The sequence below is a fragment of the Ammospiza nelsoni genome, chromosome 7 (genome assembly GCF_027579445.1).
Source record: "Ammospiza nelsoni isolate bAmmNel1 chromosome 7, bAmmNel1.pri, whole genome shotgun sequence".
In the NCBI taxonomy this organism is placed as follows: Eukaryota; Metazoa; Chordata; class Aves; order Passeriformes; family Passerellidae; genus Ammospiza; species Ammospiza nelsoni.
The window spans coordinates 23,071,197-23,089,207 of record NC_080639.1 but is presented as its reverse complement, the minus strand read 5'-3'; the positions used below and the strand labels follow the sequence as shown (position 1 = coordinate 23,089,207).

The following is an 18,011-nucleotide window of genomic DNA, read 5'->3' as shown; positions in this document are numbered from 1 at the left end:
ATAATTAAGTGCTTTTGGAAATCTGGGTTCCTATGTCTAGATCAAGTTTTTAGTAACCTACAGTGCCTCTGACTCTGCTCATGCCAGAGGGACTTACAGACCCAAACCTGTAGGCAGAACCACCTGACAGATTCAGTAATAGTAAAGCAGAATATGTTTTCCATTGAATTGTAACAATGATTCTCTAACATGACAATGATTCTCTACAACTCGAAAAAAATCTCAAGTTCCTTCTGACTGATCAAAACACCCATGATCCCAAAAAATTATTGTTATGGTCATGCTTCTGGTTCTTGATCAGATTGTCTTTTTGATAGCCTGAGACTTAAAAAAGTTCTTCCAGCTAAGTATTTCAAGTTACTTTATACTGTGGTGTTCTTTTGTAATCAGATATGTACCAGCACCATGCCAAGAAATTAAACAAATGACTCTCCAGCAGTGGCTGCTACGTGATGAAATTTGAGAAGCTGTAGCTTCATATTGTATGTTCAACACAGTGGTATTCATAAAGGAGTTGCATGATTGCAAGGAGCTACTGACTAGGAAAGAATGAAAAAACAGCTTTCAGCCTGAGGCTGACCTCCCAAACAGCTGGGGACGTGCCAGGTGCAATGTCTTCCTCAGAATTCTAGCCTCAGTAAAACTCAAGACTTTGTTAGACATCTGTTTATAGATACATCTGGAGCCTTTCCTCCAGAAATATTTGGAAAAGTCAAAATGCAAAAATGGAAAACTTAAGCTCTCTGCAGAGTAAAAAAAAGTGACTGACATGCATACAGTTTACTTTGCAGGTGCAATGATTTGAAATCTGATATTCCAGATTTCTCAGTGTGTTCTTGTGGGAGACAAAATATGGGCTGGATAAAGTTTTGTATGGGTTCAGTGGCTCCAGTGAATAGTGGAGTTTAATTTTTTCTTTGCATTAGAAGTTGAAATGGCATGACAGTTTTGTAGCACATCTTTGCATTGGTTCTATTTGAGAGGATTGTGAAGAGAGTGTTAACTGTAAATCAAGAAAGAAAAATCCCTGTTTTATGTGATTATGTCACTGGGACATCAATTTCAACGTGGTTAGTAGCAGTTGTCACTTGGCTCTTTCAAGTTTGTATGTTTCTCTTTAGAAAATTGTCTTGGGAACTACAGATTCTTACATGTCCTCTGTATCTCAGGTTTCTGTTCTGTTTTTTTCTTTTTTTGTATTAATTCCAAGTAGTTGTCTTGTTTTAATGCAATATGCTTATTTTTCCAGATACTTAGTAAATAGTATGGAAGAGAAAAGGTGCTGCACACTCAGCAAATAAAATACAGTGGGGACAGTTTTAGGAATAAGGCCACCTGGAAGTTCAAGGCAGCACATGCAATACACAGAGGACTCCAGCTATTGTAGTAAAGACAGAGATTGTGACTTATTTTTCCCTGTATTTGTATTCTTCACTGAATTTCCTGTAGCATGTGTGAGAAATATCCAGGGCATACCTTATTACTGATGCCATATGGACTTGGTCTATGATTTCAGGATAGGTAAATCCCAGTCCTGTTGAGGTGAAACATGTGTTTGATATTTCTGATTATAAGTTCAGTTTGTCTCATTTGTGAGCAAAGGGTTACTTTTGATTCATGTTCTAGATTGGGACTTAAAAAATTAGAGGTTAAATGTTTTTGTTGTGTTTCAGACAAGCTGCATAAACTTGAGAAAATAATTTATATCCCTCTGTTCCTAAAGCATGTAATTTGTAAAAGTGTGGAAAGCTCAGTATTTTCATGGCTGACAAAGCCATCACCAGGAGGCGCTCAAAATCCCTGGTCACAGACACTGTGAAAAAATGGATTTGTGACTGGGGAGTCCTTCAGAACACCAAAATATCGTGGACAAAGTGAAATAAAATATTTCAAAGGTAATAGTTCAGTCTGTGGGAGCAGAAGAGTTACCTTGTACCATTTTATCCTGGGCCATATGTATCCCACTGTGTACAACTGAATCTTTTCCAGTTCCACTTGAACACAAACCACCTTCTACAAATGGGATTAAATAAACAAATAATATATATACACAGCCTCCATCTTTATTCCCCTTTTTCTTTTCTTATCTCCAGTGGTATTTTCGATGTTATGATTTTATATTTTTTTTAGTGCAAGATTCTATTGAATTTAAATTGTTTAAAGTTGGGATGTTAGAAAAGCTTTCTGTTATTGCCAAGAAGCTGATCAAGATGCCAAGTTGGGTATGATCTGTTCTGATCTAAAATTACAGAATATTCATTCCTATAGCACTTTGGAAGAATGATCTAATATTTTCCCAGAAATTTTAGATTATAAGTGGAAGTTTCAGATGCTTATAAAAAACTTATTCCCATAAAAATGTTATTCCTAGCAAAATTATAGGTACCAATTCTGAATCAACAATGGTCCTATTTCATATCCATTTCTACTAGATACTTGTTACGACCATTGAATTTCTCTTAGACCACTTGCCCTTTAGGACATTTTAATATAGATCCCTCGTGTATTGCTAAAGTAGCAAGAGGAGAAGAGGGGCTTTGGGTAGTCATTGGAAGGAGGAGACAGGAGCCCATAGAAGGAAGGAAGGAAGGAAGGAAGGAAGGAAGGAAGGAAGGAAGGAAGGAAGGAAGGAAGGAAGGAAGGAAGGAAGGAAGGAAGGAAGGAAGGAAGGAAGGAAGGAAGGAAGGAAGGAAGGAAGGAAGGAAGGAAGGAAGGAAGGAAGGAAGGAAGGAAGGAAGGAAGGAAGGAAGGAAGGAAGGAAGGAAGGAAGGAAGGAAGGAAGGAAGGAAGGAAGGAAGGAAGGAAGGAAGGAAGGAAGGAAGGAAGGAAGGAAGGAAGGAAGGAAGGAAGGAAGGAAGGAAGGAAGGAAGGAAGGAAGGAAACACAGATTAGAGGGCCTTGTCTTGGATTGGCAATCTTACAAAATTTGAAGGAGTTCAGGAGTTCTGGGGGCAGTTTCCACACTTATGGAGTATTTTGCACTTAACATTTTCCAAAGCTGTCCTCCTGTTCTGAGCCAGAATTTGTGATAATGAAGAATAATTGTCTCTTCAGTCATGTTTCCCCCTCTAGCTTCATCTTACATTATTTATTTTTCACCTAAAGATAGTTCAGAGTTCACACAGCTCTTTTCTGGGAATTATTGCAGAGAAAATGTGACCAAACAATGCTGAGTTTGTCATTCCAAACAAACCACTTCTAAGATCTGAGACACACTAAAATAGTAGAATAAAATGAAATTGAGTGCAAAGAGGAACATGTCATATACACAATGAGAAGTCAACAGAAAAGAAGCTTGAAAAAATTTATTTAAGGCTATTATTTAATACCCTTAAAGCTTAGCCTTTTTATAACAAAGGTTTTAAGAGGGATATTTACTTTTCAGGCATTTGTAACTGCCAGCCCCTTATGAATAACACATATAATTGGTAATTGAATAATTTGTGTGTAGAAGTAATTTTTTTAGAAAAATAATTTTATCCTTAAATATAAATGGAGTTACTTTAGTCCTAATAAATGCAAAACATGAAGTTATGGAACTTTCACATTCTTAAAGCTGTTAAGAAAACCATCCCTTAGACAACAAGTTTTCCATATATAAACCTTTGGCAACACTAAACTATAGTACAATTATTTCCTGGCATGCAAGGTGACATAGCTTTGTTACAACAAATGTAAATGACAGAATACAGATTTCAGAATCTCTTAATAACTGGCAGTTGATGAAATGAAGATCTTCATTTATCCCATTTTATTCTTCATTTTTACTGGTATTCTTCCAAAAGGTCTCTGGGGAAAAAAAACAAAGGAAAAAAGCAGCAGCAATTAGGAAAAATTCTAAGTCTCCCAAGATTCCTGAAATATGTGTGGAACATATTTTTTCTGTTTAGGAGTGAGCAGATGTTAGTTTCACAGACCTCTCAATGCCTCTCTCTAATAACAGATTGAAAACAATTATTCCTAAAGGAAAAGCATTTTATTTGTTTCTAATAGATTATTTTCCTAAATTTTTTGTTTCAACCCTGAGCTACAAACATAAAAACAGTAACATATTAATAAAAACTGTATTTTAACTACACCTTCTAAATTTTTTTGTTAATTTTGTTTCAGCTTTCCAAAATCAACTATCTTTTTGGATGCTTTAATAATGCAAATGGGATGTCTAACATGTTAAAAAAATCTGGCCACTCACATGTGTCTTGTGTTGGCATTTAATTCTTTAAAAGCTTTGTTAATTTTAACAAATAATTCCCAAATATTAACCTGTTCACAGTGCTCATTTAGAAAATGATGCTTTGCCTACATACAGGCAAACTAAAACAGGGCTCCCAAAGAGTCACCTGCCAGGAGCTCAGATTACAACACTCTTCCCTAATGACAAGCCACAGATTAAAGCAGTGTTTTATATCACAGTCTTTAAAGAATAACCAATTTGGTGTAATTTTGCCAATAAATATTTCTGATTTTATAATGTCCATGCAAAGCAAAATTTTTCAGTAAGTTAATATGACCTTACTTCTGGTAACATTCAGTGGCAGCACTACTTTCAAGTTAAATAGGAAAGTATTAGAGAGGTTCACCATTCAAATAATATTTGGAAATAAATATTGGATATAAATTTGGAAATAAATTTGGATAAAAATTCAAATAATAGTTGGAATGAGTTCCATTTAGTGTCTTATCTTTCTTCATCTGTCTGTAACAAAGTTTGCAACATACTACAGATATAACAACAGCTAACAGAAAAATTAGTAGTATTTTCCCCAGGTGTGACAAATGCATATAAAATATCAGTATATTAAGAATAGTATAAAATTTAGTCACCTTTGGGTAACTTTTGTGTTAATGAGCCATTTTAGGAACTCTTTGGCAGCCATGTCATCAAGGACTTTGTTGATATCACTGGTGAAAGTGCCATCTGCATGTCTCCGACCCATTTCTTCAGCCACAAGAGCTTTTTCTGGGAAACTTCAAAGGTAAGAAGTTATCAACACTGTGCAGATCAAAACAGACAAACCATTTAAAAGGGCCTTGTTACAGGGTTCTGATACACTGCACATTCCCTGTGATTTGAAGGAGTTAAGGGTTGAGCCTGATGCTACGGCTCAGTACAGCACGATGTGTGTTAGAACATCTTTTGAGGCATTATTTTCAAAACACATAGCCATTCCTTCCAGTGAGCCTAAACTCCTCTCCAGCAGTTTTGAAAAAGCCATACATGCAAAAATATTTCTCAGTCTGCAGTGTCTATGCCATGTATATTAGGCACCAGTCATTTACTAAGAATTACTATTTAAGAAATACCACTATTAAAACATTACAGTCAAATTTTCATTTTTTTTTTCTGTTTTATTTGGACATAAGGCTTATTTATTTACTTTAAATTATGTTTCCTAAGAATGCTTATTTTTAATAAGAATTATTAAAGGCAATTTTTTTTTTTTTTTTTTTGCAGAACAGTGGTTGAAATTAGCTCGCTTAAAGCACTTGTCTAAAATTACGTGCTTGTTTGATGTAAAATCATAGAATGTTGCATTTTATACTTGGAACCAGATCCTGATTATTTTTCCGTTCTTTTTTTCACTGCTGGAAAACCAGTTTGTCAAAACCAGAGTTTGATTTAGAAAACTTTCCTCTCTTGTTTCATCCCATCAAATATAGGAAGATTTTGATGGATTTCATTAAGGTGGGCTGATGCTGAAGTAGCCTGGGTCCTGGATCCAATGACAGGCAGACTGGTTCATTTCAAGGAAGGCTATATACAAGTTCAACCTCAAATAGTACTAAATATTGGTTTCTAAGTTCAGTGAGGTTGTATTTCTCTCAAATGGATACAGAAATACTCTATTTCTGCTTATGAAAATAAAACATGACAGGAAAACAAGTGGATGTCTGAACATAACTAGGAAGGGGAACCAGCTCTGTGTAGCTGACCTAATTTATTTAACTCTGTTTTTTTCAGGAAATTGTCAATATTCACAAAACTTACTTTTCCCTATTTAGTCTTCCTTAACTACAACACACAATCTTGTCTTACAGATTGTATTTTATTATTATTTATTATTATTATTTTTTAATGTAAAGTGAGAGACTTACATACTTTACAGCTGGTAGAATATTTAATCAGAGGATGGACTGAAATCCCTGCCCCAAAGAGCTTACAGTCTAAAGGCACAAATAAGTACAGAACAGTTGAAAGGTGGGCAGTGGCAGCTGCATGGTGTAGCTCCTCACCACGCAGAGTTGGAAATAGATGAGCAGAGGATGCCTGCAGGAGGCTGAAGGCAATGCCACTCTAAGTGTAAGACCATCATGACAAAAGAGGTAAAGTAATGAGGGAGTACATGAAGTGGATAGGACAGAGAAATCTGCAATGAGTATGTGGAGAACAAGGTAGAAATTAAAGAAATCATAGGTAGGCAAAACCATTAGTGGAGCTTTGTGTCCAGGGAACTGCAAACCATGGCAAAAGAATCAGAGGCATCTTAAAAACGAAGGCAAGCTATAGCAAACGATAGTTATGGCAGCAGCAGCTTGGGGAGACTCTGAGAAGCATAGGAAGAGAAAAAGAAGTTTTTAGCTGCTGCTGGGAATGATCATCAGCACACAGAGTACACCTGAAGACATTGGTAAAGATTTAATCTTGGAAATATTGCAGAGGAAAAGATGGACTGTACAAGGAAAAGAAGGCAATTTAAGATGATAGTGACTTGAATAATCTCAGTGACAGTTAAGGAGACTGTAAGCAATGTGTTATGTGAAGGGGAAGATCATAGTTAGAGGAAGAAGGTCTGGTTTAGTTTTAGATGTGTTGACCTTAAATAAAACTTGACCTTTTAGAGTGTAACAGCATACTGAACAGATTTTAATCTGTATTTGAACTTAATAATGTAAAGTGGTAGTCAGTCACCAACAGAATATCTTCTAATACAAAAGAAAGACATGAAGTACAGCGAGAATGATCAAAAGTGCATCAAAGTTTCATCAGACATGATTTCCAACCCCAAATACTAGGCAAAATTTAATAAGAGGAACGGATGGACTCTTACTCTCTTCTTCCTCGTCCATTCACTAACCAAGCAATGAACTCTTTGGCAGCTTGACCTTCCAAATAAGAGGTGATGTCACTGGTGTAGGTGCCCTCAGCATGTCTCTCATACTCAGCGTGGCGCTTGGAGATGGCATTGCTGAAAGGAGAGCAGCACCACAGGAGCAGACTGTAAGAATTGAACTTTTAAACAATCTTTATTGATTTCAATTTCCCCTGTGCCAGACTAGTGTTTCTATAGGAGACAGGGGTTCTTTTTGTGCCTCAAATTGATCTTGACATATTTTTTATTGCTAGGTTTCAGTTCTGAAGGTATGCCTGTACTATGCAATACAGTTTTGTGCAGAGATTCCTGAACTAGTTCTGAACAACTTACTTCAGGTGCAGAAAGCAATTACAGCTGTATTGGAATGGTCTTACTAATTAAGTATGAGCTAGAAACTGTATTGTATTATACAAACATCCTTTTTGTTGTCCTTTAATTGCTTCCCTACCTTCACCTTCATTATTTCTGAGCCAAACTATTCAGACTTAATTCCTTTCAAGTTTACATTTTGAGTTGTTTTATAAACACCTTTTAAATCATCTCTCTGACCAAGTCATAGTCTTGGAAAACTTTCAAGCCTGATCAACTGCATCTTATTAAAGGCATTCTCCCTCCCTACACATAATTGTGGTTATTTCTCTGATATAACACAAAATTATGTTACAGTGGCTCCTGAGAAGGCAAACTGCACTAAAAAGTAGACATATTATGGAATATTTTCCATGAATAAATTCCCTAGCATTTCTGTTTCAAAATTTGTTAATTTCTGCCCAAATCTAGCTCTTTCTATTATTTTTTCTTCTTGGGATGTCACCATTCCTCCTAATTTAGTACCATCTGCACTTTTCATCAGCATGCTAACTAGAGTTGTTTGGAACATTTTTAATGAAATGCTAATTTTTTTGAGATATGCTGTTTCAATGAAGCGGAAACATTATTACAAATTTGTTATTAATATTGACAGTGTGAATGTAACGGTCTTTGTGATCTGGGCTATCCTTTTTGGATTTTCTGACGAGAGAAAGAATTCATATAGGTAGTTTAATCTGTTTTGCAAAAACACTCAGTGTCTCCTTTATTTATGTAAGATTTCCAATCTCTCTAAACCTTTTCTCAAAAACACAGTCAAGAAACAGAATTCTGGCCTTCAGCAGGTCTTCTCCTTTCTGTAATAAGTGGTTTATGAAACATGGGACTGAGTGCAGAGGGCTGAACATTACATCATGTTTAATCAGTTCTCTGCAAATTTTCCTGGCCACCTTCCTCTCACTAATCTTCTCACCGGTTTTTTGTTCTTCAACATAATGTGTTGGTTTTGTTTATTTTTTTTTCCTTCAGCCTTTCTCCATACCAAGTTCTTCTTTTTATGTTATTTTCTACTCTCCTTGATTACTCAAAATGTGCTTTCCTAAAACCGATTCTCATCCTGTTGCATTCCTTGCACCTACAGCTATAGAACACAGGTACAGGAATAAATAACATAGAGACATATCCTATTTCCTTGTAAAAAGCAGGTGTGAAATAATTTATCTGATTGATATTTCTTTGATTGTGGTAACATTTCAAAAAACACTAGTTGTTCTCTTTCTTGTTCAACTGAAAATGAACTGAAACTGGTTTAGAATAACAAGTTGTGACAAATAGAATACCTTGAGAGCTGGTCAGGGACTTTGTTCTCTTCTGTGTCCTCCTGTGCTTGTTGGCTGTAGTGAAATTGCACAATCATTAGATCATTATTACCAGTACACTGCAGAGCCAGCATAAGCTTTATTGGTTATTATTTGAATATTATAGTGAATCCTCATGACTCAGAGATGAATATTATATTCATTGCATTTCAGACATATGAATTTAAATTAGTACAATGTGTAGAAATTGCTACTTTATACTTTAAAGACTTCCGCAGAGATTTAAAACCATTAATGTAATAGATTCTTCTTGATATTTCTGAATTCTTTTTGGGCAGATTTTCTCTAGAACACAAGACTGACACACGTGTACATTATTCTTGCTCTCAGCTTTCTAGCTTGAGTTTAATCAAAGTATATTTGAAAAAAACATGCCAATTTATATTGATGATACTGGTTAATTATCCAGTGGTCAAAAAAACTTACACATCAGCTGCCTTTTCACAAATGAAGCTTCAGGATTAGAGTATCCACAGATAGGAAAGTTTTGACGAGGCCTAATGGCTAAGAATTGTGCATTATATTTAAATATCTTATTCATATTGAACTTAATTGATTCACTGAGAAAATCTGCCTCAAAGAGGCCGAGACAGTCTTTTTAGGTGGCATATAAGACAGTACATTTTGACTTTTGATTGATTTTACATGTTTCTCATTTCTATTAATATATTAATATTCTGTTAATGGCTGGACTAGATCTTAGAGGTCCTTTCCAAACGAAATGATTCTATGATTGTATACATAAATTTTCCTCAAGTACTTTACTTATTTGAGGTTTATCCATGGTCTGGGATGGGAAGCTGATACCAAGAAACTGAATTGGCTAGATTCTTGGCTGTTTCTGCTTGTGGAGATCTGTATCCATGTGACCAAAATGCTTACCCATTTCTTTTAGTGCTCATTAACCATTGCACAAAGTCCTGAGCTCGCCTGGTGTCCAGGTACTTGGTGTAATCACTGGTGAATGTGCCTTGTGAGTGACGTTTCACTTCATTCAGCGGTCTGGATTCCTCTATTGGCTCAGAATGGGAAGCTTTGAATGATCTGAGGAAAGTTTAGACCTTGTTAATCTGCAATGGTTGCAGTACAGTCTACAGGTGCGTTGATTCTTCTTTCAACAATACTATTTTTTACTCCCACAAAGTGAAAGCAAGTGGCATATTGCTCAGTAGCTGTGTGGTAAAAGGAATCTGTATAGCAGATTGGACACTGCCCAGTTACACAGTCTTCTTGGATAAATAAGGTAGCCATTGTTTCAGTACCCCAAATTTCTGTGCTAAACTTTGCAATATTAAAAACCCTGTCAATTTCAATGGTAGATCAAGTATGCATGAAGGGGTCTTTAAATTATAGTATGTTTGGCTTCAAAGTGTAAGAAAACAAAGTTCATGCCAAGTATTTGTAAAAGTTTGGTCTAAAGAATTTACCTTGATTTCTCCTCTGTATCCTGAAGAGGATTTTGCCAGCTGCCTTGAACTATCATTAAAAGGAGACCAGCAACAAAATAAATGCTTTTCATTTTCATTGCCTGTCGAAACAGAAATAAAGCAACAAAGAAAAATGTTATAATGTTTACATATGTCTGAATCAATTACACCAAAAAGAGACATTCTTAGTGCTGATCTGAACATGAAGGTTAAATATAAGGAGCCTTCTAGAATGGGTTTAATGTCCGGGGGATGACATTTCAGGGCCTTGGGTAGGCATTCAGAAGAGGTAGTTTCTGTTCCAGTCTTTGAGCTCTAGTCTGTACTCTAGAATGCAAGGAGAGCTGAGAGCAGCTGCATCCTTGCTGTCTTATGCAATGTGACGATAAAGGTCTGTTCTTTTCTCTGGGTTCTGCTGCTGGCAAGCATTAGATCTGTGATACTGTTCTATTGCAAAAGTGGGATGGTGATGTGGCTGTGATTTCTTTTCCCAGGTCATTCACTAGAGAAAAAACAAAGCAAATCTTTGTCAGGAATACTGTCACATTAGCAGCTCCCCATACTTTCTCACGGAAGTTGCAATGAGTTCACATCAGGAAAATGTCATTGGAAATAATTTTGTCTTGTACTTGGGCTAATACTTGTGTATTTGAATAAGCCCTCTGCCATCCATGGCATTTTCCTATGGAGGTTTATTATACAGTCTGGGAAACAAAGGGAGATAGGACACATGAGTGCCTTGAAGCAAAGCGGTAGCAAAGTAAGTCCCAGTCACAAAAAACACATCCCAATAAATGTAATTTGTACCCTATTCCTGTGGCTCCACTGCAGGAACTACTTAAGCTGATTTACTTACTGCTTGCTGATTTATAAAATAAGGCAGTCTGAGTGAAAATATATATCTTCTCTATTTTGATGCCTTGTCATAAGAGGCTGAATTTAAATATATTATGGGCTGGAGGAAGTTTTAGAAAATGATGGCGGAATGATGTGTAGTGAAGGTGCAGATTACTCCATTTTGAGATTGAGACTTGGCTCTGCACTGAGGAATGCAAATGAGGGGGCTATATGAACACCTCTGAAAAGGTGATCTGCATCAAAAATCCTCCTGCTGTAGGACTTCTACTCTGCCCCTGTAGTCTGCTCCTTCATAGCAGATTTTTTTTGAAACCTGTTTCTCCCATCTGTTTTAAAATAACTTATAGTTGGAGATGCAAAGCTTGACTATTGGCAGGCATTTTACCAATGGTTAGGAAGAATCTATTGGACTGGTACTTTGTAAGGCCTGATTTTTAATCTCTTAAAAATAATCTCTTACTGAATAATATTAATATTTTACTATAATTCCTCAGTATCTGTACCCAAATACTTGAGGCAATCAAAATCTTAATAAAATATTGATCAAGCTCAGGAAAATAAATGAGTAAGTATAATATTTTCTGAAGTATTTTACTATTAGGCAATAGAGTCAGTTTTCCTCCCTCCACCAGAAGCCACTGCCAGTGTTACTCATTTTTTCATGAATGTCTGGTTATTCTGCCTTGTGCAATGTCCCAGTATGTAAGAGCTGACCCCTTCACTTGAACATACCCTGCTATAGTGCCAGCATATACCACAGTGGTCATGTAGTCAGCCTTATTAAAACCCTAACTCTAGTGCTGAAATCTGTTTTCACTGTTTCGTTTGGAGCTGTAATTTGGTGGTGCAACACTGACATCCAATGTTTATCTCAAGGAATGCATAATTTCACATTTCATAGGCTTCTAGCAATGGAACAAAAGCTCTGCCTGTTCTTTGGGAAATGACTCTGTTGTGGTTGTTTCAAAATGGTTTGATTGACCTCTCTGGTAGCTGATACAGCTGTAAATGAGTTAACCTGGACTTGGACACCAAAGTCTGGCTATTACAGCATACATAAGTAAATTTGCCCTGCTTCATAGTCCTAGTGTACAGTTGTCTGTAGCTTTATTAAACTGTGATCCAGATTAGCCATAAACCCAAGTCACTGAGGTGGAATGAAATATCCAACATCAAAAGCTTTTCTTTTATATAAAGGTTATTAAAAGATAATTCAAAGTCACTGTAGTCAGTAAAGAGATAATTTGAGTTTATCTTGGCTCTAACTCTAATGTCTCAGGCCAATAGAACTTTCAGATGTGAACAGTGCCATTGGCTACTTTATTTCTTAAGTATTAAGATAAAAGTTAAATCCATTGTCAACTGCTTTCTAAAATTTTCAGAATCAAAATGGTGAGACTATTAAAAAAGAAATATGTATAAATGCAGTTTTTGAAATTTATAAAATTTTAGAGAATTCTTATTAATAAAATAAGCTTTTCCAAAAACTATTGACCTTCTGTCAAATATGTTATTTTAAAATTAGCATCAGTTTTCTTTTTTCAGCATTTAGTATTTGCTATTGGTAAGTTAAACCAGCGACAGAAGTTCTTGACAAGTTAAACAGGATACAGTTTCAAAAGAAGAAATTGTAATTTTATTCTTGATAATATAGATGTGTGTTATAGAGAAAAAGAGATAATCAGAAAAATGGCATTTTCTTAGTTTATGCTGGCTAATCAATTAATTTCTCAATCAGAAAAAAGGTTTTATTGGCTGTAAGTTATTTAGGTCACCAGTAGATACTGCTAAAAGCCATGTAAACCTATTGTTAAGGCACAGGAAAACTAAAGCTAATCTCACATAGAAAATTTTTATTCCTACGCATATTAGACTAATGAAAATATTTTCATATCTTTCTGATAGAAAATGAAAAAATTAAGACATTTCAGTTTGAACTACCAGAAATATGTAACAAATATACCTCTCAAATCTTGATCAGATATTTATTTGAATATTATTGCCCTGACCAACCTGATTTTTCTAGTTTTCTAATATATTCTACTACAAGTGTAGTAGATTTTTTGTATCTATGTACAATTTTAACTAGCTTAATTTCATTAAGTTTTCAAAAAAGCTTTCGAAAGTCACATTTGTATCTCTTTCTTGTTAAAAATAGAAATTATGAAGTTACATTAAAAAAGCAGTAAAAAAAGGAAATGTTTTCATACGAACATGCATGAATGAACAAAATAGATTTCTATTGAAATGAAACTGTCTGCAAATAGCAATAATTTCTAGAAATAAATAAATTACTTTTTCAGGTAGGTGTGTTTTATATCTAATTTACCCACCATGCTGTAATGCCCTGTAGAAAGTTCTGTAAAATCCAACAGTTCTAGTCTAAGGAATTCCACAGTAGGATGGAAGATTAAATTAAATTTGATGCAATAATCCCAATAACTATTGAAAGACTTTAATTTTACTTCTGTGCTATAAAATTTCCTTCTCTGATCTTACAGTGATATGGAAATAATGGTTGCTTGAGACAAACTAATCTAAAAGTGGGGCAGTGGAGTGACAGTCTGTAGGGTGACAGAGTGACAATCTGTCTTGGACAGTTTTAAATCAGTGTCTACATAAACCCACTGAATTTATTTCCATCTTTCTAGCTTAATCCTCATTGATTCATATTTGGGCAGTATCTGTAAGGAGTGAATAATTTTAAACTCACGTAATCTATCATAAATACCCCACATTAATTAAATATTTCTACAGAAGGTACTAAAGAAGATAAAAATATAAAAATCAATAATTGTGTATCTCATTTAAATTCTTACTACAATCCTTGTCTTTCATGTTCTCATAGTTAATCTTCCTTCTTTCAATTAATTCTGCAACACAAACTGTTGATTTCCATTTATCGGATCATTCTCTGTTGCAGTAATCAATACATCAAAATATTTAAATTATGATGTCATTAACTCCAAATATCAGTGAGTATAACCTCAGAGCAAAACACCAATTTGCTGAAAGATCTGCACCTCTATTGCAAACTTTGGGCAGCACAATGCAGATAATGCACTCGGCTTTCTCAAACAAATAACTGGTAGTTCATATAAATCTTACCTTATTTTACTCAGAGGTGATACGTGGCAGCTGCAGAAAGAGCTACTCTCTCTTCTGCAACTATGGCAAGCCTTGAGGATCCTGAGCTCTGCCTAGCTGCCTCTTTTGCACAGACTTATATATATACTGTTCAGCTCTAGTAAGCATTACAGGAGTGCATCATTGCTGACAGTTTCCTTATTCAACTTTAAAAAAAAGTCATCATATTTGCTATTCATTTCATTTGATAATTTTACAAGCAATTTCACACATCCATTCTGCTTACTTTATGACATCAGCGCTAACATGGATTTGCAGAAGGACTGAGGCAGCAATGTCCAAAGTAGTAAATATCAAACAGAAGGGCATTAACATGACAAACAGTGGGCAAAAGGTGCCTGGGATCAAGGCAGCAATTTCTCCAATTTCTGATTTGCCACATTTAGTAGTTAGAACCCTGATTCTATTGACATCAATAGCATTGTTTTCACTTATCAGTTTTAAATCAGAGTTTATAAATTTAATTCATTGTTAAAAATAAGCACAACTTTTCCAAAGCCCTTGAATGATTCTTCAGATAATCTTGTGCCAGTATAATGAATATGAAGAGATATGAAATATTGCAGTGATTGCTACCCACTATGCTATGCCGAGCACAGGTGAAATTTAAAAAAATTGTTTTGATTAGCCCTAGATGCAAAATTCCAAATTTGTAAGTGCTACTGTAAGAAAATTCATACTCACTTGAGAACTATATGCCAATCATTCACTATACACTGAGTTTCACACTGTGGCCTATAGATTTATGCAAGATAAACCATTTGCTCACATTTCCATTCCCTACAAGGAAAAAAATTAAACAAAATAGATTTGAGATGTGTACTAGTGCCTGTTCAATGCAATTACTCTTGTTCAGTGGAGACAATTTCATAGCTCTGGTGGAGCAGCATTGCCAAAGAAAGCCATGGTCACCCATGCGGTGACAAGAGAGAGACTGAAACAGGTAGGGGAGATAGGTAGGAGGAAGGTTCTGGAATCACAGCAGACATCTCATTGAATGTTAATGACAGCCTGTGCCCCAGTCTGGAGTGCCTCAGGGTCTGCTTTGTGGCACAAGGCACATACTTATTACAACAAACCTTATTTCCCTTAACACTGCTCCTCAAAGCCAGCAAAGAATGTGCTTCAGTGAGGTAATTTTCTGTTGATTGACCAGATTGGCATCCCCGATAAGATACAACTGAGGTAATGTATAAACTTAATAACCACATTAGAGTGGCAAACAAAAATTACTGGATCCTTCCTAGTGCTCTATCCTAAATACCTGGCTGTGGTACCATGGTAGGGGCTCAGGGAAACATTAAGTCTCACTGCACAGTCCACATAATCAAGTTTAACTTTTGCTAAGTGTAATTTTTCTATGCTATTGAATCAATCTATGAGATTCATGGTTTATTTTTTCCATTTCTGGTCCTCGGGGTGGGTGACCCGCGGCGGCCAGCGGCGCGCCCTGCAGTACCCGGGCAGGGCAGCAGATGGGGACCAAAGGGCCCTTGCAGGGCTCCTGTACCGGGACTGACGCGCACACGCTGGGCCGGGATCGCCACAATCATCGCTCCGCACGCTGAGTTACAGATACTCTGCAAAGAGGCAGTACGGAATGCGAGTCAGTATCCTCTTCGCCAGGAAACAGACAGCTTTTCTCTTTTTGTTTATCTCAGTTTATTTTCTTGTGTCATATAAAGTTCCTTGTTTACGGTAGGATGATTTCAGAAAAAAAAATAAAAAAGAAACAAAGCACCTCAGTGCACCCGGTTGGGCAGGTTGTCACAGAGCTGTATCATCTAGCAGGTCATCTAGCATCTAGAAGGTGACTGGTTACTTGTTTTTCAAGTTGTACACAGAAAATAAAATGTACAGGAAAGAAGTGAACGGCCATCAAGGACCAGGCAACCCTCAGTTGCCATAACTGAGTCTATAGTATATATTTCAGGAGCACAGCAGAGTTTCCAAACAAAAGCAGCATATTATATCAAGTGTATGAGACATGCACATACGCTCACATTTGTTCCTCTCACATTTTAAAATACACCAAATAGATGGTACCTCTTGGCAAAATCAAAGGCAACCCCACTGTCCTCTATATCATTATTCTCAAATGAGACAATACTTTGAGTCAGACTAAGAGACAGAAGCTGAAAGTGGCCTGCCTTTGGGAAATTTTCATGTTTCTCGTGATTCAATTGGAGTGGTTGAGTTCACTGTATCTGGAATTTATCAAAGTTTCCTGCACCATCATCTGATTAAAATTGTTAAGAGCTGAACATTTTAATGAATTAGGAACTTGCTGGCTTTTGACAGTAAAAAGTAAAAAAAGCCTCATCAAATGCTTTCAAAAAAGTGACCTCCCCAAATTCTTCTGTGTATTTCTTCATTACATATTTATTGCTATTGTATTATTATCCATTACATGTCTAAAGGGAGGAGTACGTATCTTGGGGTATGACTACAGGCCCACACCCTCTACTTTCTTATATTATACAGAAAGCATTCTCTCCTAACCTTGTCAGCTGTGAGCTCAGAGGGCTGAGCTCTGCAGCCCCCTTTGTTTTGCTATCTTTGTTACACGGTAATGACAAAGAGCACTCCCTTCCTGAGAACAGGAACCAATAGAGGAGGAACATATGTGTAAACACAAGCACACATAACAAACCCACCTTGTTGCACCCATAAACCTGTGCTTGTACATAACACACACAGTGTGTGCCTGTGTGTGTATACAACCCCACGCCACCATTTGGGGAGCACAAATGCCTTTCTGAAATGGTGAGTTTGGGGTCTCCAGGCCTTTCCACAGCACCCAGCTCCATGCTCTCTGCCAGGGGTGATGACAGGTTTGTACCTCAGCAGCCACAGCCATTGTAGCTGAGCTGCAGCCCACACTGTCTGCTCAGGGAAGTTGGAATCGCTCCACTGCGAGTCAATGGAGCTGCATCAATTTGCGCAAGCAGAAGAGCTGGCCCAATATGTACTAGTTGTTTTACATTCTGAGAAGACAATGTTCATAATTGAAAGTAATACCAAATGCTCTTTGCAAATACTATGAATTATTCAGATTAAATATAGAGCCTTCAAATGACTCTATAAAATGTTCTAAACAGCTGTGCCTTGTAATTGGAACTGCCTGGCAAACTGGGAAGTATTGAATGCAGTCTGAATTGGACTTGATATCTGAGTAAAATGAGTATAACAGCAACCATATTCAAGAACCTGACTGGTTTTCTGCTAAATTTCTCTTCAGGACTTTTCTTCTTTACAGCTGCAGTAATCCTGTGTGAAACAAATCATGTAGGTCTGTGTTTGAAGTATAAGGATTGCAGGTTCTTTCATATGCACAGCTCACATAGCATGAATAAGGTAAATGATGAGAACAGGTTTGGAGTGGGATCAGTGACTTTCTACAATTTATGTACACTTCAGCCTCTAGAATAAAGCAATTTTTCCTTTTCAGCTCTAGTTTTAATTTTTAAAAGCTAGAAAGAATTCATAGTGGAAACTGACTTGTAAACAACTGTATTTGTGGCTATTTATCAATGGCCTGTCTACCTAATTCAGAAAAAATATATTTTACCTTCAGAGGCTTGGATACCTTGTTTATATGACAGGTATTTGAAGACTCGTGTTTCATTGTCTGAAGTGGTATGTTTGAGTATCTGAAGTGTGAGAGCACTATCCAAATGAGAAAAGAACACAAAGTGCTCAGTATTTTTTGAAAACCAGATCCTCTAAAACATTTGAAAGCGGGAAGCAAAACTTTGAGGATGTTCATTCTTGTCATAAGAACCTAGCTTAATTCA

The 18,011-nt window shown here is 36.3% G+C and overlaps 1 protein-coding gene across 1 annotated transcript; it reads right to left on the bottom strand.

Moving 5' to 3' along the window:
- Positions 1-3,734: 3,734 nt before the first annotated feature.
- GCG (glucagon) lies at positions 3,735-14,238 on the bottom strand. Its single transcript, XM_059476124.1, has 7 exons — positions 14,176-14,238; positions 10,210-10,310; positions 9,665-9,826; positions 8,744-8,797; positions 7,050-7,187; positions 4,825-4,968; positions 3,735-3,789 (listed from the first exon to the last, which is right to left on the bottom strand). The coding sequence occupies exons 2-7, from the start codon at positions 10,305-10,307 to the stop codon at positions 3,765-3,767; spliced, it is 621 nt and encodes a 206-aa protein (XP_059332107.1). The 5' UTR covers positions 10,308-10,310; positions 14,176-14,238; the 3' UTR covers positions 3,735-3,764.
- Between the last annotated feature and the right edge of the window lie 3,773 nt (positions 14,239-18,011).